General features: G+C 41.0%; 2 protein-coding genes and 1 non-coding gene across 14 annotated transcripts in view; 2 read left to right on the top strand and 1 right to left on the bottom strand.

Annotated features, from left to right (window-relative positions):
• Nucleotides 1–18,317, bottom strand: part of bcorl1 (BCL6 corepressor-like 1) — a 41,695-nt gene extending 23,378 nt beyond the window's left edge. For 2 of the 11 annotated variants that reach the window (XR_005208262.1, XM_037780695.1), the window contains exon 1: nucleotides 4,963–5,173. Coding sequence is in view for 6 of the 11 variants with exons in the window: in XM_037780695.1 (XP_037636623.1) it covers nucleotides 4,963–5,015 (53 nt within the window). In the remaining 5 variants the exon portion in view is untranslated. Of the gene's footprint in view, nucleotides 1–4,962; nucleotides 5,177–6,347; nucleotides 6,530–17,812; nucleotides 17,882–17,982 lie in introns of those variants that run through there. The other 9 variants (XM_037780705.1, XM_037780706.1, XM_037780701.1 and 6 more) reach the window with 8 other exon arrangements.
• The window catches only part of cstf2 (cleavage stimulation factor, 3' pre-RNA, subunit 2), a 36,971-nt gene that overhangs the window by 4,005 nt on the left and 14,289 nt on the right, over nucleotides 1–18,677 (top strand). The window lies entirely within an intron of this gene.
• trnav-uac lies at nucleotides 14,521–14,593 on the top strand. Its single transcript has one exon. It is a non-coding gene; the product is annotated as a tRNA-Val (tRNA).

Genomic DNA, 18,677 nt, shown 5'->3' with positions numbered 1-18,677 from the left:
ACTCTGCTGCCCGTCTGCTCACATCAACCCCCGTCCTCCAGAACCTCCACTGGAGAAGATGGGGGGAAACACTAAAGCCTCTTCTCATGATTTTTCTGAGTGCAAAACACACAACTGTGTGTGTTATCTTTCTATAAGTTTTTTGGTCACTTGTGTTGAAGCCGTGGATCTGACTTAACACCTGATGAGGTTTGGCTTCAGTTGTATTAAAAGAAATCTCACTTGTGTCTTCCCTTTACTGAGACTGGCTTATATGATATTAGCAGTGATATTATGAATCTGTAGAGACAATATTATGATTCACATATTTGCCTCCAAATCCTCACTATCCCATCCATCTATTATCTGTAAAGGCCCCGACACACCAAGCTGATGGTCGGCCGTCGGACAGTTTGGGTCCGTCGGTGAGCGTCCGTCGGCCGTGTTTTTTCGGGGGGTGTCCCGCACCGTCGGCTCGCATTGGAGTTTTTTTTTTCTCCGGTGAGAGAAATCACTCACTTAGCGGTTCAGCTTCAGTGCACGAGGAGAGAAACGGATGTGAGGAAAGCAAGAAAACAAGCAAAGTCAAGAGGAAAAACATTTTTCATCTTCATCTCATCTGATCATTACAATACGCGGATATTTTCACAACGAAATGGCCATCTGGAATGAAGCTAAGTGGTTTGTGAGAGTGGTGTGAAAATAGTTGGCAAACGCAGATACGTATCATAACAACGGCTTTTGACGAATATGGACTACCGCGACCTGCTGGTGTGGAGAGTCATTTCATCTCGCGCAGGCGCAGAACGTACGGGGCAGTCGGCCGTTGGCTGTCGTCTTTGCGGTGTGTTCGAGTGCAACTTTTTGGCTGACACAAAGGTGACGTGAGGCGACTCAAAGGGTGGCCTTCTTCACCACTAGTTCTTTGATGTCGGCTTGGTGTGTCCCCAGCTTAACTACTTATCCTATTCAGGGTCGCGGGGAGGCTGGACCCAGCTGATATTGGGGCGAAGGGCGGGATACACCGTGGACAAGATCACCAGACTATCACAGGACTGACACACAGAGACAGACAACCCTCCACGGAGGAAGAACCTGGAGAAAACCCACGCTAACACAAGGAAACATGCTCCACACAGAAGGGCCCCAACCAAGGTTTGAGCCTGTGACCCTCTTGCTGTGAGGAGGCCCATCCTTACTATTCTTTACTGAAAATACCAACAAAAAAAATTAATTCCAAATAAGACAACCTCATGCAGTGACGTGACAACTTTACTCCTGTGGATTCAGTTTGAGTATTCTAATCATTCATTATGATTGATAATAACGTGAGCAGACAACATGATTTTTCATAATTTCCTTGGTTTGTCCAGGCCGGGGTTTTGACGGTGCAAAGACATTTTTGTCGGCAAGACCACTGATGATCACTGATTATAAATATGGACAAAATGAGTGACACTCACTCTGTTCACTGTCATTCACGTCTTGCAGTGCAGTGTGTCAAAATCACATTTCCTGTTATCACCGGGTCAGGTCTTAACTGGATTCATGCACATGGTTTCCTACAGAGAAGTGGGCTGGAGATGAGTTCAAACCAAAACTACAATTTGGCTTTCATTTTAATTTTTAGTCCTTATAGTTCTCTACCAGACTTTACACAAAATCAAGTCAAGCCGTTCATAAAGACAATAGCCTTCAACCTGTAGGCCTACTGAAATAATCCAAACATGCTTCACACAGCAACTGCACTGACTTTAACACAGCAGAAAACAGACAGGCGTTTTTATAAAAATAAGCCACGAACAGCCAGGAAGATAAAACTGCTCTGAAGGTAATATGATACCAAGACACCTCTCAGAGAGGTAATATCATATTTACATCATTATATAATTTGTGTGATTGAATAAAATCTACTTTTACTTACAACTTTTTCTATATTTTCACTTTGAAGGAGTGCACAGTGAAACATGAGGTCAGCTTTTCCATAATTGAAGTCTGACTATAATTTAAGAAAAACAAAGACCAAGCTCATATTTGTGTAGTGAATGACGACACATCTCCAACTTCCACTAACAGATACACCGGCGAACAGATCAAACCTGATCCACGCCTTCATCACATCCAGAATCAACTACTGCAACGGCATTCTTTACGACTCATCATCCAAAGTCCTAAACAAACTCCAGTACATCCAGAACTTTGCTGCCCGTCTGCTCACATCACCCCCGTCCTCCAGAACCTCCACTGGCTCCCTGTCCCACAACGGATCCAGTTCAAAGTCCTTCTCCTCACTCACAAAGCCCTCCATAACCAGGCCCCCTCCGACCTCACCGCCAACCTGCTCCACCATCAGACTCCTTCCCACTCCCTCTGATGCCGACCTCCTGTCCCAAACACTCAGAACCGAGCACCGGACCCGGGGGGCGACAGAGCATTCGCCATAGCTGCCCCTCTGGACCTCACTCCCCAAACTGCCTTCAATGTGTGATTTTTCTTGTGTTTTATATATTATGATGTTGTATTTACGATCATTTTAACTTTGTAAATTGTCTTTGAGTTTCTTGAAAAGCTCTATATAAATAAAATGTATTATTATTACGATTATTATTAGGGCTGTCAAAGTTAACGCGATAATAACGCGTTAACGCAAATTCGTTTTAACGCCACTCATTTCTTTAACGCAACTTGCGTTTTTTAGGTTGTAGCGGCTGAGTTTAAAGCTATAATGAAGATACTGGTATCATATGAAACCAGAAAACCTAATGAATCCATCGGTACCAACCATGTCATACTAGGGTGTCGAGAAGGAGGCTAAATTTTGCCGAGGAAAAACTGGCATGGCCATTTTCAAAGGGGTCCCTTGATCTCTGACCTCCAGATATGTGAATGAAAATGGGTTCTATGGGTACCCACGAGTCTCCCCTTTACAGACATGCCCACTTTATGATAATCACATGCAGTTTGAGGGCAAGTCATAGTCAAGTCAGCACACTGACACACTGACAGCTGTTGTTGCCTGTTGGGCTGCAGTTTGCCATGTTATGATTTGAGCATATTTTTGTTATGCTAAATGCAGTACCTGTGAGGGTTTCTGGACAATATTTCTCATTGTTTTGTGTTGTTATTTGATTTCCAATAATAGATATATACATACATTTGCATAAAGCAATATATTTGCCCACTCCCATGTTGATAAGAGTATTGCACATTTTGAACAGATAAGAAAATAATCATGGACAATTATGCAACTAATCGTGGTTACATATTTTAAATAGATTGACAGCCCTAATTATTATTAGTTCAGTCTGTTGAGGATATGAACATAAATTTTTTTCTGATTATCTCCTAAAGATAAACAGCCACAGGATGTTTACTCTCCTATTAATGCCCAAAATCACATTTTTGGAACAGTAGCAGTCGGCCTACAGGTTACTCTGCTGTAATGAGGCCACTTGTCTTACCTGATAGTAGGCCTGCTGTTTTACAAGGGTATCCACTCCTTTAGGCCAACAACTTTCCTACTTTTTCTCAACACTTGTGGTGGTGGTGTTGAGGAAATAACCGTGCACAAACACATACACAGCGAGGCTGACTCGGGAGAGTTTGTTGTTTACTACCGTGCACGATCTGTGACCACCAACCAACCAAGGCGGTGCAGGACAGAGATCCTGTCCATCCACCGGAGAGCTACGAGCTGCAAACTATTGCTCTGCTTCCCTATCTATCGCGGAGTGGATCGGTTTCAGAACAATATCTGTCATTGTTTTGAATTGTTAATTGATTTCCAATAATATATATATATACATACATTTGCATAAAGCAAGCATATTTGCACACTCCCATGTTGATAAGAGTATTAAACACTTGACAAACCTCCCTTTAAGGTACATTTTGAACAGATAAAAAATGTGCGATTAATCATGGACAATCATGCGATTAATCGATTGACAGCCCTAATTATTAGTCATTCAGTCTGTTGAGGATATGAACATCAATCTTTTTCTGATTATCCCCTAAAGATAAACAGCCACAGGATGTTTACTCTCCTATTAACGCCAAAAATCACATTTTGGCACAGTAGCAGTCGGCCTACAGGTTACTCTGCTGTAAATTATTTCTCTGTTTCCCTATCTATCGCGGAATGGATTGGTTTCTGGACAATATTTGTCATTGTTTTGAATTGTTAATTGATTTCCAATAATAGATATATATACATACATTTGCATAAAGCAAGCATATTTGCACACTCCCATGTCGATAAGAAGATTGTACATTTTGAACCGATAAGAAATGTGCAATTAATCATGCGATTAATCGCGATTAAATATTTTTAAATAGATTGATATCCTCTGAAGATAAACAGCCACAGGATGTTTGCTCTCCTATTAATGCCCAAAATCTTGAAGCAAAATCAGAAATTTTGGCACAGTGGCAGTAGACCTACAGGTTACTCTGCTGTAATCAGTTTTTTGGGGGGTTTTTTAATTGTTTTTTTGCCTCTTCCTGCACTGTATATTATTCATTTTTGTTATGTTGTATAGTCTTAAATTTCTCAAAACAAATAAATAAAAACAATAAACAAAAACTAAATTAGGCCACTTGTCCTACCTGAATCCTGAGAGCAGTGTAGTAGGCCTGCTGTCTACAAGGGTATCCACTCCTTTTAGGCCAACAAATTTCCTACTTTTCTCAACACTTGTGGTGAGGAAATAACCGTGCACGGAGTGGATCGGTTTCTGGACAATATCTGTCATTGTTTTGAATTGTTAATTGATTTCCAATAATAGCTATATATACATACATTTGCATAAAGCAAGCATATTTGCACACTCCCATGTTGATAAGAGTATTGTACATTTTGAACAGATAAAAAACCCCTAAACATAAACAGCCACAGGATGTTTACTCTCCTATTAATGCCAAAAATCACATTTTTTGGCACAGTAGCAGTAGACCTACAGGTAATTAGGCCACTTGTCTTACCTGATAGTAGGCCTGCTGTTTACAAGGGTGTCCACTCCTTTAGGCCAACACATTTCCTACTTTTTCTCAACACTTGTGGTGAGGAAATAACCCATGCACCCACAGCGAGGCTCTCTGACTCGGAGGAGTTTGTTGTTTACTACCGTGCACGATCTGTGACCACCAACCAAACCAAGGTGGTGCAGGACAGCGATCCTGTCCATCCACCGGAGAGCTACGAGCTGCAAACTATTGCTCTGCTTCCCTATCTATCTGTCGCGGAGTGGATCTGTGTGTGTGTGTTCAGAGAGAGAGAGAGAGGGAGAGGGAGAGGGAGAGAGAGGGAGAGAGAGGGAGAGAGAGACTGTAACGTGCCCTTCGCCATTCGCTCAGTAATGGCTGCGTGCGAGCTGTAAGAATCGTTGGCCAAATGTGAAACTGGGGGAAACCAAAAAACACGAGAGAGAGAACCGTGTCGGTGCAAAAAGCAGCAGGAGTATCTGAAAGTGGGCAGCTGACACATCGCATTGTGTCTGAGCTGTGAGCTGTGATCTGGATCTGGGGGGTAACCCGGAGACCTCCTCGACCGAGCCAGCTCCAGATATCCCGGTAGTGACCGGACCGGCTGCTCCGGAGCTCCACCACACATTGAGTTTGGCTTCATGTGTGTGTGGAAGCTGCAAACTTGTTATGCATGCAATTATAAATAAATGTGTCGAGCATGCATGCAGGGATGCAATGTGACAACTGCGATATATAGCACACAACATGAAGGTTGTTTATATCGAGGGCCTGATTTTTTCTGTGCAGAATCTTCAAAGTGGTCATCTATCTGTGACTCATATTGGAGATTATGGACCCTTATTTAGGCCGCCATGCTTTAACAGAGACGAGGATGTCCCGTCGAAGTTCACCTGGTCAATACTGGATGTCGAGGCTTGCAGGAGGAGCATGCATGCTGACTAAAAAAACACACATTATTCTTCCATCTTGATGGTAGAAGTGATGAATTATTCCACAATAAGAGAAGGATGGGAGGCGATCACAGAGAAAAAAGGGTGCTTGTTTTCCAGGTTAATGCATGGCCCAGATACACATTAAATATCTGTAATGCATCACTTCATATACACACATATATATAGTTGGTGTGCATGCATCTACAGCCCACAGTCAAGTATGTCATGTCGACACACAACTTCCATATAGGCGACATGTGATCCTACATAACGACATCACTGTGTGGCTCCATGCAAGACACCCACAACTAGAAAATACACATATCCAGGTCAAAGTTTGTGCAGAGTTTTGCTCGCCCTCAGTCTGGTTGTGCAATGCCCCCTTTAATGCCCCCTGCTCGCCCGGAACGCCTTTGTTATTAGTAATCGCATGGTATTGCACCGTCTTACCTTGAAGCTCCGAGCCTGTCTGCAGCCACACAGCAACACAACACACACAGAGCAACAAGCTATTGTTGTCTGCACAGAGGCGTCCGTGTGGTGGATGTGGATGTGGGTTTTGTCCGGTAGGATGGAAACACTGGATGTAATTTTTTGGTTTGTCCTCGCGATCTTCCCTTATTGCCAGTTTTCGGTCTGCAGCAGCTGGAGATGAAAATCGCGCACCCTGGGTCCTAGCGCCGGGTAAAAGCCCTACAGGTGAATAACAAACACGCTGCTGCTGCTGCTGCTCGGTGGGTCTGAAAGCTTTAATTGCAAGGGGGACTTCACTGGAGTCTGATAATGAATAGTGCTTCTATAAAGGCAGAGTTTATATATACCCAAAGATTCAATAGATATTTAGATATTCTGCTTAAAGGACACTTTAAACAACTGAATAATGTCTTCAAGTCCAATTACACTGACCACAAATATATTGATGGTCTGCTGTCACTCTGAAAATGATCACACAATAGAACCATTTTTGTCTTTTTTAGGGGGGTACAGGGGGTCGTTAGGGGGAGATAGCAGGTCAACAATAGATGTCACATAGAAGTGGTGTACATCAGCTGAAAGCTGGGAACTTAAAGATTAATTTGAGATGCAGCTCAGCACTGTGTGTCAAGCTGTTCTAGTCATTAATAAGAAATAAACATGAATTTATTTATTAAAATGAATTGTAAAAGAGTATAAGGGCTTAGAACATTATGATGGAAGTATATGATGTCCATTCCCATGCTCTATTATGTCTCATTGGTGCTAAATTTAAAAATATTTTACCACTCGAGAATCAATAAAAAATGATCAATAATCAATACAATGAAATGGCTACTATGGGGGTTATACAATTGGGCTCATTGAATCCACAATAGTCTCAGCTTTACAGTGATACGCTGCTTGCTTCTCGGTGGGTTTTCAAGCTTTAATTGCGGGGGGGGACTTCACTGGAGTCTGATAATGAATAGTCCTTCTATAAAGGCAGAGTTCATATATACCCAAAGATGCCACAGATATTTAGATATTCTGCTGGGAGGACACTTTAAACAACTGAATAATGTCTTCAAGTCCAATTACATTATACACTGACCACACTTAAAGGGACTGTTTAAGTGACTGTTTCTGGTCGACGAAAGTCAGCGTCGGGATCGCGCTTGCTCGCGCTACATAGACATGAACGAGCATCGCTCAAAACAGTGAGGCGACACACGTCAGCTAAAACCACAATATCACTCTATATTTCACCTGCTTGGCAGAAATGTTAGCTGCCCGGACGAAGGTCTCTCCATGAATCAATGCTGATCCTAGTATTGGCTTTTCCTGGAGGCTGAAGCAGTAAGAGAAACGTTATAGTCTCCGACTACGCCCGCAGGGAGACACCGGCACCCGGTCAGAGACGATAACGTTTCTCGCTGCGGAGCCCCGTCACTTCAGAAGACGCGGGAAACCTCTGTTGGTCTGGAGGAGCTGCAGCAGTTATTTCTGCACAAACGTCCACTTTAAGTGTACATTCACTAGATATTCTCAGAGATAAACTAACTCTTCTGCAGTGTGGAGTGAGCGCGCATTCACGTCTAGAGGTGGTTCGAGTATGCGAGAACGCGCGCTGTGTGTGAGTGAAGGCAAGCAGGCAGAGGAGGAGAGGCTCCGGCCACACGCGAGCGCGCATATGCGAGCGCGCATGTGTCCCACCCCAGTACATTTATATGCTTAAAAAGTTACAAACCGTCCCTTTAATTAGTGAATTGTAAAGTTCATGTATGTAAAAGATCAGAAACAGCTATTACTTCCTCAGTTTTCTTGTATTTCTTTGTTTAATTACACACAGACCTCTTACAGAGATACCTGGGCCGGACAATTGACGGCAGGGCATCCTGGCTACTTATAAGCGGCTTGTAAAAGTGGCTTAAGTCCTTGAACAAATCAGGGCTGCTGTTAGTGAGCGAAAGGCCCAGTTAAAGGGTCAAGAAAGAAGCAGGCAATGGTCTGAGCTCTGGTAGGTCGTGCCTCAGTGCAACAAGTTCACAGTGCTCATTCTCTCTCGAGCCTTTTATAAGCTCATCTGCACTGTTAAGGTTGAGTCATGCTCATTGTGCCTCAAGAGACAAGACTGGAGAAGTACCTGAGATGTTCCCTCAAGGTTCTGACGAAGCAACACTGTCACAGGCACCACGGCAAACTAAAGGTATCTGCAGACAACAGATACAGATACAGTCCGTTATTTAGTACACCTTCCTCTGCCACAAACGGACATTCCCTTCATTGAAGTGGTGTTGAAAGCCACCACCCACTGAGATGAGAGCCAGGCTGGATTCTGCAGGTTGACCTGGACAAGCTGGGTTATTTCCCGGACACCATCTTTAACCCAAAATACATAAAATACTAGCCCAGTCACACAGCAGTTTGAAATAGTCCCGAAATTTAATGTATTGATTCATGTACATAGACACGAAATTCACATTTTTTGTTTGTGATGGTCAGCACAAAATCAATTTGTACGTAAAAATCAAATAGATTCAATTTTGTGACTATTTCACAAACTGCCTTGAGACTGTATTGAAAATACATTTACCCCTAGTGGTATGTAGCCATGCAGAGAGTTTTGATTTGAGATATCTGCTTCTGCCATCCCAATACAAGGAGGTGCATTTGATTTATGGAAATGTATCATGAAAAACTCAAAAGCAACGTGTCTTTCCAGAATAAATACCCGTTACTCTGGATAATCTACAGACCTCACGGTGAGCACGTTTCATTGTACTTTCTACTGAAGAAACAGACCCTGTGGAAACTGTTGACAGTGAGGTCTGTGGATTATCCTGAGTAACTGGGACACTGCAGCTGAGTTTTCCAAACGTAATTTTCAAACTTTTTCAGCAGCACAAATAAAACTCTATTCAACCTCGTTCTATTGGGGGTGGGTATTTGAAAACACTGTCACATAAAACCGAAATTACCTGCATGGCAAGACATCACTAGGACTGATTCTAGTGAACTGACTCTTTATGCCAGATGTTGTAAAAGAGAAGAAGAAGACAGACAGGACCAGTCTCTTACTGGTCCCGTGAAAGTCTGCGGACATACAGAGATGGCCATTTAGCAGCCGCATACAGGGTACAGTGGTGAACCAGATTTCCACAGCCAGTAATAAAACGTAAAGCAAAATGGTATACAGTATCCAGATAGTCTCTGCAGGCCAGCCTCTCTGCAGGGTCTACGGCGTTATTGGAATCACAAGTGTGTGCAAGAAAAAAGAAGGCCATCAAAATGGCAGGCGTGTTACAGCAAATGGTGTACCTTGTTAAACTGGGAACACACTGCACATTTGAATGTCCCACTTTAACACTAATTTCAGACCCAGTGACAGATTTTCAAGCGTCTGCACCGGTCTGCACCAAACAAGGCCGGCTACCACTCACGGTCCATCCCTGGTCAGAAGGAGGCGGACACGGGTTGATCCACAGATTGACCCCTCTTGCTGGTTTGAATCACGACACCCCATCAGTCTAACTGGGGTATTAAAGGTACCCTGTGGAGTTTTCTACCACTAGTAGCACTATGGAGCAATATTTTCACAAGTGGGTCATGTTTTGTTTGTTCTGTGCATGTGCATGAGGACCCACATGCATGAGTGCGAGCACCATGGCGCTACTAGAGGTCAAAAACTCCACAGGGAACCTTTAAAATCTTGGTTGGTTTCCACTGATTGACAGCTGGGGAAGGTAACGGGCCAACAAACTTAGCAAGGAGCCGACAAAGCCAACAAGACTGCAAGCAAATATGCACGGTTTAAAATGCTTAAAACATAAATCAGCATTACAAATGTTTTATGAGGAAGGACATGTATTCAACATGTTTGTTAGACCTCAAGGATACACACAATGTGTTTTTGTTGTTTACTAGAAAACTGTAGGGCACCTTCAAGGCCATTCAATTGAGTTCTGATGGAGGACAGAGATTCACTATAATATATTCTATACTCAGTTTAATAACAACATTGTAAGAAATAACTAAGGGTGTCCATACCAATGACAGGGTTTATTTGAAGCCTTGTATTTATCATACAGCATTATTTATATTTATTGAACTATTCTTAACATTGTATATTAAAACTAAGAGATGAGAAAGTATCATGTATTGATAACTGATTAATTATTGGCAGGCAACATGTGCAACATATTTCACTCTCTCTTAGAGACACAACTCCGGTGAAGCGGTTCATAGAGAAATTGTCTTTTGAGTGTTTTGCTTCAACTAATCGTCTCTTCTGATCAGCCTTTATAGAGACCACCGATAGAACTATTTAGAACGAATATCGTCCGATAATGATCGGAGCACCATTAGAAATAACTGAAACGGGACCTCAGCAACAGATTTGCAGACAAACATACGATATCGCTTCGCTATGTCACACCAAGCGGACACTGATTTCCTTCAAACACCCAAAATAAAATCATATAGAAACTGTTTCAACTGACGTATTGTTTCTTGAAACAAACCTGTCTGCAAGATTATGAATATGGATTTAGAGATTAAACAATTAGTCAATTAGTTAATTAGAAAATCAAACAGCAACTATTTTTATAATCCTTTAAGTCATTTATATATATATATATAATGCCCAACATTCTCTGGTTTACAGCTTCTCAAATGCATGCTCTATGTTTTATATTGTTGTTTTATAATGTCACATTGGGCTTCAGGATATTGGGATGGGCATATTTCACTATTTTCTAACATTTTATCGACCAGATGAGAACTTGATCAAGTGAGGAAACTATCGTCAGATTAATCGCTGATGTAAACTAGAAGTGCACTCGGAGAGCGCAGACCTCCGCCAAGGCAGGTTTCATGTACGTCGCTGCCCCCGAAAACAATTCCCGAAGCCGAATCATGATCCGAATCACCACCAAAATCGAATGGATTGTTCATTGTGCCACACCCCACCGCTCCATAAAATTTCATTCAAATCCATTGCGAACTTTTGGAGTTATCCTCCAAACCAACAAACCAACAAACCAACAAACCAACAAACCAACGCCGGTGAAAACATAACCTCCTTCCTATGCCTTCGGCCTTGGCGGAGGTAATAACAGTTAAATGCAGCCATGTTTGCTTCGATATTCCTCTTTAATTTGAAATTAGAGCTGCAACGATTAATCGATTAGTTGTCAACTATTAAATTAATTGCCAACTCTTTTGATAATCGATTAATCAGTTGGTGTAATTTTCTAAGAAAAAAAAAAGTAAAAATATTTTCTGGTTTCTTTCCTCCTCTATGACAGTAAACTCAATATCTTTGAGTTGTGGACAAAACGAGACATTTGGAGACGTCATCTTGGGGTTTGGGAAACACTGATTAACATTTTTCAACATTTTCTGACATTTTATAGACCAAACAACTAATCGATTTATCAAGAAAATTAGATTAATCGACAATGAAAATAATCATTAGCTGCAGCCCTATTTGAAATGTTTATTTTGAATCCCAAATACAATATTGGACACCAGTAAAATAATCATTATTGCTTTCTAGTATCACGTGCACATATTATATGTCAGTCAGATTCAGAGTTTGTGGATTAGATCTAGCATGTCACTGAATTTCGATCCTTCCCACAGCTGAATCTGCCTTGTCTATTAATTCTGGCCCGCTGTGTTGGAGCCAGTATCGGTGAGAATACAAGCTCTGGCTGCCTCTCAAGGTGTGCTATTGTACCCCACATGATAAACAGATGCAGCTGTCATCCCCACATTTTACCAACGCAGCCTTACTGCCCTTCCCTCACTGGCACCTACAAGGAAGCTGGAGTGGCTAAAAATGGAAGGACGATGCTGCTGAAGTAAGACAATTCCTCTCAAACAAGAGAGGAAGGAGGAGAAACTCGGCCATCACTGGTTTCAGAACCCACACCAGTAAAGAAGAGAGAGATGGACATTTGACACATCCGAGCAGGAGTTTGCAGGAGAATTGTGACTGTGTGGCTCAGAAATTCACTCTTAACAGATCCATTTGATGCAGAGACCACAGCAGAGACACTTGCAGATATCACTGATAGAATCACACGGTGCAGGAGCGCTCTGAGAAATGAACTCCGTTTCATGCATAGCAGTTTGAAAACTAAAAATCTCTACAAGGAGAAGGTGTTTAGGATGCACATCTATAAATACATCCACTACATTGATTTTTCCAGTGTATAGCCTTTATTCTGAGCTGGACTAATGACCTTGCATTTAAAAAAAAAAAAAAGATGAGAAGTGTCTGGTGCACTTAATGTAGGTCAGAAAACATTTTTAACTGGGCTGTAGCGAAGGAGCTTGACTGTTGATCAACTTTAGAAACGTGTTTTCTACTCCTGTCATGTTGTTACTCTCTACGGTGTTATTTTGTTTGACTAAATGCCACACACAACCAGTGTAATGTTTAAACCTTTGAGGTGGGCCATGCATGTTGTAAAATATTAAGTATGAACAAAATACTCAAACTATTTTGCAGGGCAGTTAGTGTATATGTGATTTCTTTTAAAATACTAATGGTAAAGGGTCATGTAGCCTACATTAACGCCTTATACCTTATTCTACTGGGTCTCACTGTCAGACAGCCTCATGACAGCTCTGTCTTTTTGATAAAACATATTTGGGTGTTTCTGGAACTGCGGCCACTTTTGACTCAAATAAAAAAAAAAAAAATTAAAGGGACTATTTGTAACTTTCAGAAATGCTTGTTAACAGCGACACCTGTGGCTGTTAACTCAACGGAAGTCAGCGTCGGGCTAGCACTTGCAGGCTCTAAACAGACATGAACGAGCATCGCTCAAAACAGTGAGGTGACACACGTCAGCTAAAACCACAATATCACTCTATATTTCAGCTGCTTGGCAGTAATGTTAGCTGACCAGACCAAGGTCTCTCCATGAATCAATGCTGATATTAGTGTTGGCGCAGCAAAAGCGGGTCGGTGCCGGGGGAAGAGAAACGTTATCATCACCCGACTGCGCCCGCAGCGACACACCGACTCCCGGTTGAGACGATAACGCTTCTCGCTACGGAGCCCCGTCACTTCACAAGACACGGAAAACCTCTGTTGGTCTGGAGGAGCTGCAGCAGTTATTTCTGCACAAATGTCCAGTGTACATTCACTAGATATTCTCAGAGCTAAACTAACTCTTCTGCAGTGTGTAGTGAGCGGGCGTTCACGTCTAGAGGTGGAGCGAGACAGCGAGAACGCGCGCTGTGTAAGTGAAGGCAAGCAGGCAGCGGAGCAGTGACTCCGGCCACACGCGAGCGCGCATACGCGAGCGCGCATATGCGAGCGAGCGCGCATGGGATCCCGACCCGGTAGATTTATACCGTTAAAAAGTTACAAACAGTCCCTTTAATAAATCTCTATGAATTTTTATTTTTGGCATCAGAGTATGTCATACATATAAACAGGTACAAAAATTACTTATAGCGGTTAAGATTTTAATCCATAACATGTTTATTATACAATCATTTTATGCATTTTGCTTTTTTAAATTTCTATTACATTTTTAAGACATTTAAATTCATTTTGCACTGCAAATTTAAACATAAATCCAAAGTTGTCATTGCTGGGACTTAAAAATGCCCTTAGTTGCAGAAACACCCATTTGCAGAAGGTAACCACAGCTGTTATAAGATGCATCACACAATGCACTGCTTCATGAAAAACGACATGTTTTTTGTTAAAAATAAACAAGTTTGATAAAATGCACACAGTCTTGGTCTGTTGCTGGATGGATAAGCCAGGTCAGCTTCTTTAAACTACAAATCCTCACTCCTCTAAAGACTGTCAGGGCATGCAGGCTGCAGGCTGGAGGAGACACGGACACATGTAGGCGACTTCATGGCTGCTGGATGTTAGCTACCGAGCAGAGTGATCGGCCACAAAATGTCCCAAGAGGCTCCACTGAACCAAAACACCAGCAGCTAAAACAACACAATGGGACGTAACGATAGGCTGGGATACAAGCGAGGTGACTTCTACTGAGGAGACCTCAGCTGACTCCTCATATCGTTCCGTTAAACCGAAGCTACGAAGCACAGAGAGCTAAATAAAGCTCAACGTTACACGAAGGTGCGGTAAAGGAAACAATAGTGGCTCTGCTGGCCTGCAGGATCAGCCGGTTCCATAGTGTAGCGGTTATCACGTCTGCTTTACACGCAGAAGGTCCTGGGTTCGAGCCCCAGTGGAACCAGAACTCCTTTTCGGTCCTGACACCACTTCATGCTACTTAATGCTCATCTGCTGATCATCAATAGAAAAGGATTTAAACGACGATACAAAATAATCTCTAGCAGGATTTATTATTCAGTTTGTCAGTTACAATGAACATAAATTAATAATATAATAATATAATATAATAATATAATATATATAAAATAATCGGTGAGTAATCGGTGCGTAGACTGGCATACTCGCCGATATCGAATTTTGGGCAGCATTGGACGCATTTCTGATATCAGTATCAGTGTCGGAACAACTTTGAGTTGTGGACAAAACAAGACATTAAAGGACATAATCTTGGTCTTTGGGAAACACTGATCAACATTTTTCAGCATAACTAATCAATTAATCAAGAAAATAATCAACAGATTAATAGACAATGAAAATAATTGTGAGGTGCATCCCTATAGTTAGATTTAGGGATGCACCGATACAGGATCGGATATCGGGGTGATACTGATTCAAATAGCTGCATCTGGTATCGGTGACAGTGGAGCCGATCTATTCAATTCAGTTCTATGTTTTTATACTATTTACATTATATACTGGAATTTTAATTCCTGTTTAAGTTTTGGCCAATTTGTTGCCTCATTAAAACAATTTACACTTGAATTGTAATTCCTGCAAATTTTGAACATTTTTTACCAAGTTGCTGGTGTACGATTTATTATTTTAATAATAAATAACAATTCAGTAAATCTACATCTATATATTTATTTGTTTTACAAAGTTAGGAAAGCAATATTTAAGTCAAACCTGATGTTGCCTTACACATAAAAGAATGATCCCAGTCACTTCCATACAGTGACGCATACAGCTTATTAATTAAACACTCGTATCGGATCAGTACTCAGTATTGGCCGATACCCAAAAGCCCAGGTATCGCTATCAGTATCGGGAACAAGTCGGATCTGTGCATCACTAATGTTAGAATCACATTTGAATATAATGCAGTCCAGTTCAACACCACCATTAACTACAACCTCAATAATAAACATTTAGTATACATAGTAGTTGGAACAAAAACATTATAATCTTCCTAATTGCTGAATTTGTAACCAATCTGTTATATTGAATTGTATATCAAATTGTACACAAGCAAGACTTAAAATGCCTTTTTTGAATAATTAAGTTTTTAGATTTAAAACACTCAATGGAGGAATCTTTCAAGCAAAAATGCCAAACATTCGCTGGAGGTTATTGTATACATCACGATTGCACGAGCGTTAAAGGGGAAATCTGCCTACTTTTGCTGCTGTTTGCTCTCTCCGTGTTACTGGTGTTTCTACAGTTTCCATTAACAATGAATGGGATCCATACAATATGAAGTATCTTTGATATTGTTTGTAAAAGATCAATCTATACAGTATCTATACTAGTTAAGTTAAAGACAGGTATGTGGCATGGCACAAAACCTCACACTTCTCCAACCTGCTGGTACGCCCAAATCCATCATTTATTACGCTTTATCAAATATTAAGGTATATTGACTTTAGGATTCTGCAACCATGCTCCTAGCATTCAAACTCTGTTATGTTGACATCTCTCTTACGTTCATACCACCAAAGTCTGATCAATTGTTTCATGGCCCAAGGCCTACAGTGCCCACCAGCTTTCATTAAAAAAAAACCTGTTCTCAGACAGACAAATAACTAACTAACCAAAGACCTCGGCAGAAAAGACAACTAATGACATTCAAGATCAGAGATGCTGCCCGGAGCATAACATCACAGCAAATCCATACTGATGTCTGTTGTTTATATGTGGCAATAAAAATAAAATGCCATTTGTGATTTGTCAACATGAAACGAAGCAAAACCATGTCCAAAATAATTTGAAAAAACTCTGATACAAAGCAGGAAAAGATGACGATAATACCAAATCAGCTATTGGCAAATACTGATATTATACCATTTGCTGATATACTGGCACATCTCTACAAATTAGTTTAGGAGATTTTGGATATAAAACAGCAATTACAACACTGAAAACATAACTCAATGTCCAGGGTGCTATGCAGCAGCTACGTATATATACTGTATATTAGACTGAGATGATGACACAATATTCCTGAACCTATTGTTAAAAATATTAATAAATTATAATCAAAATGTCAAATTAATATATAAATCTCACAATTGATTTGTCTCCTGCTTTAATTATCACATTTTCTGTCACATTAGTCACCTTTAAGGTATGCAGCCAAAGTAGCACACTACAAATGAATCTGGGTGATGCAGCTTGATTATTTTTATAGTGCCAAATATTGACCAGATTACATTAAATTAGGGAGATGTGTCTTTATATTAACCCTCTGAGACCCGTGGGATTTTCAGGATTTTTCTATCGTTTTTCTGTTTTTTATTTGACCTCACTGTATAAAATGACCTGTTGTGACCTCTAGGATAATCACAGCTTCATGAAACTTTACAACCACAAACTACAGACCTAGAACATTCAGAGGATGGATGACAATAAGGGGGTTTCTGAGCAGTTTCCACAACAGAAGTGCTCGCCATCTAATGGCCAAAAAATGCAATTCTTGCAGAAATCTCCTAATTTAATTTTTTTTAATTAGAAGAACATTGCAAGGCATATAAATTACAAAGCAAATAAATAGTCCTCAATTTTTCATCCATTTTTCCCTCCGACCCCCTCTCTTCACAGGAAGAGAAACGTTACCGTCTCCGACCGGGTGCCGGTGTCTCCCTGCGGCTGCGGTCGGGGGCTATAATGTTTCTCTTCCTGCTTCAGCCTCAAAGCCAACACTAGGATCAGCATTGATTCATGGACAGACCTTCGTCTGGTCAGCTAACATTACTGCCAAGCAGCTGAAATATAGAGTGATATTGTGGTTTTAGCTGACGTGTGTCGCCTCACTGTTTTGAGCGATGCTCGTTCATGTCTATGTAGAGCGAGCACAAGTCCGAGCAACAGGACGCTGACTTTGGTTGACTTAACGACCACAGGTGTCGCTGTTAACAAGCTGATTCTGATTCTTACAAACAGTCCCTTTAAGTAGTTCATTATATGCTAATTAACCATGGGAACAGGTGTGGAATTCACCAGCCACTATACCTTATATTTTATAAGGTTCACTAAATACAAGCACAACATCAATTTCCTGACAATATGTGTATAACCAGTTAATAATTAAATACTTTAGGTTGATATTAAAGACCTCTTTTACCTCACCTGTCTGGTGTCACAGCCTCACCTGTCTGGTGTCACAGCCTCACAGGTGGTATATAACTGTTAACTGACATTCCCAACGGCTACATTTTAGCTCCTAAACCGTTTAAAGATGAGTTATCTTGTTAATTCTCCAAAATAATCAACATTAACATGAGAAGTACTCACCAACTCTTCTATTGTCGAAAAACTGGATCTTCAGGAGCATTTTAGAGACACTTTATTCCACTTTATACTGAAGAATTATCAGTTTATAACGTTAATATATGTGTCACAGTGTTTGAAGTCCGTCCAGACCAGGAGTTAACTGAACCTGCAGACAACAGCGCCATCTATTAATCCATCCAGTATGACTACTGTGACCTCGTCTGCTCTCCGGTGAATCCCGCTTTCAAATAATTATCATATATTTCTACTTAATTAATAAAAAGAAGAAAATAAACGTAGCTAGTGTCGACTGAGAAGAGGTTATAAAAGGTGGAACTGTTGAACTGTTGGTTTGAATTTACCCTTTTTCCTCTAGTGATGGGAATTCCGGCTCTTTTTAGTGAGCCAGATCATTTGGCTCAACTCACAAAGAAGATCCGGTTCTTTAGGCTCCCAAACGGCTCTTCATTTTACTTCACTTCTGCCTTTTATAATTCAGCCAAATTTAGCTTTAGCTGTTTTGACCTATGTTTAGTATGTGTGCACATATATCACTTAAATTATTCAATATAATTATACTACACCTTATAATTTCCAGAATACCATAATTTTACATGCTGCTTTGTTTCCGACTGTCACTCATCTTGTCTGCTATTCGCGCACCACACTCCTCTCTCTCTTTCTTTCCTCCTCTTCCTCCTGCTCTGTACCTGTAG

This window comes from Sebastes umbrosus, chromosome 9 (genome assembly GCF_015220745.1).
Source record: "Sebastes umbrosus isolate fSebUmb1 chromosome 9, fSebUmb1.pri, whole genome shotgun sequence".
In the NCBI taxonomy this organism is placed as follows: Eukaryota; Metazoa; Chordata; class Actinopteri; order Perciformes; family Sebastidae; genus Sebastes; species Sebastes umbrosus.
This window is presented reverse-complemented; position numbering and strand designations above follow the sequence as displayed.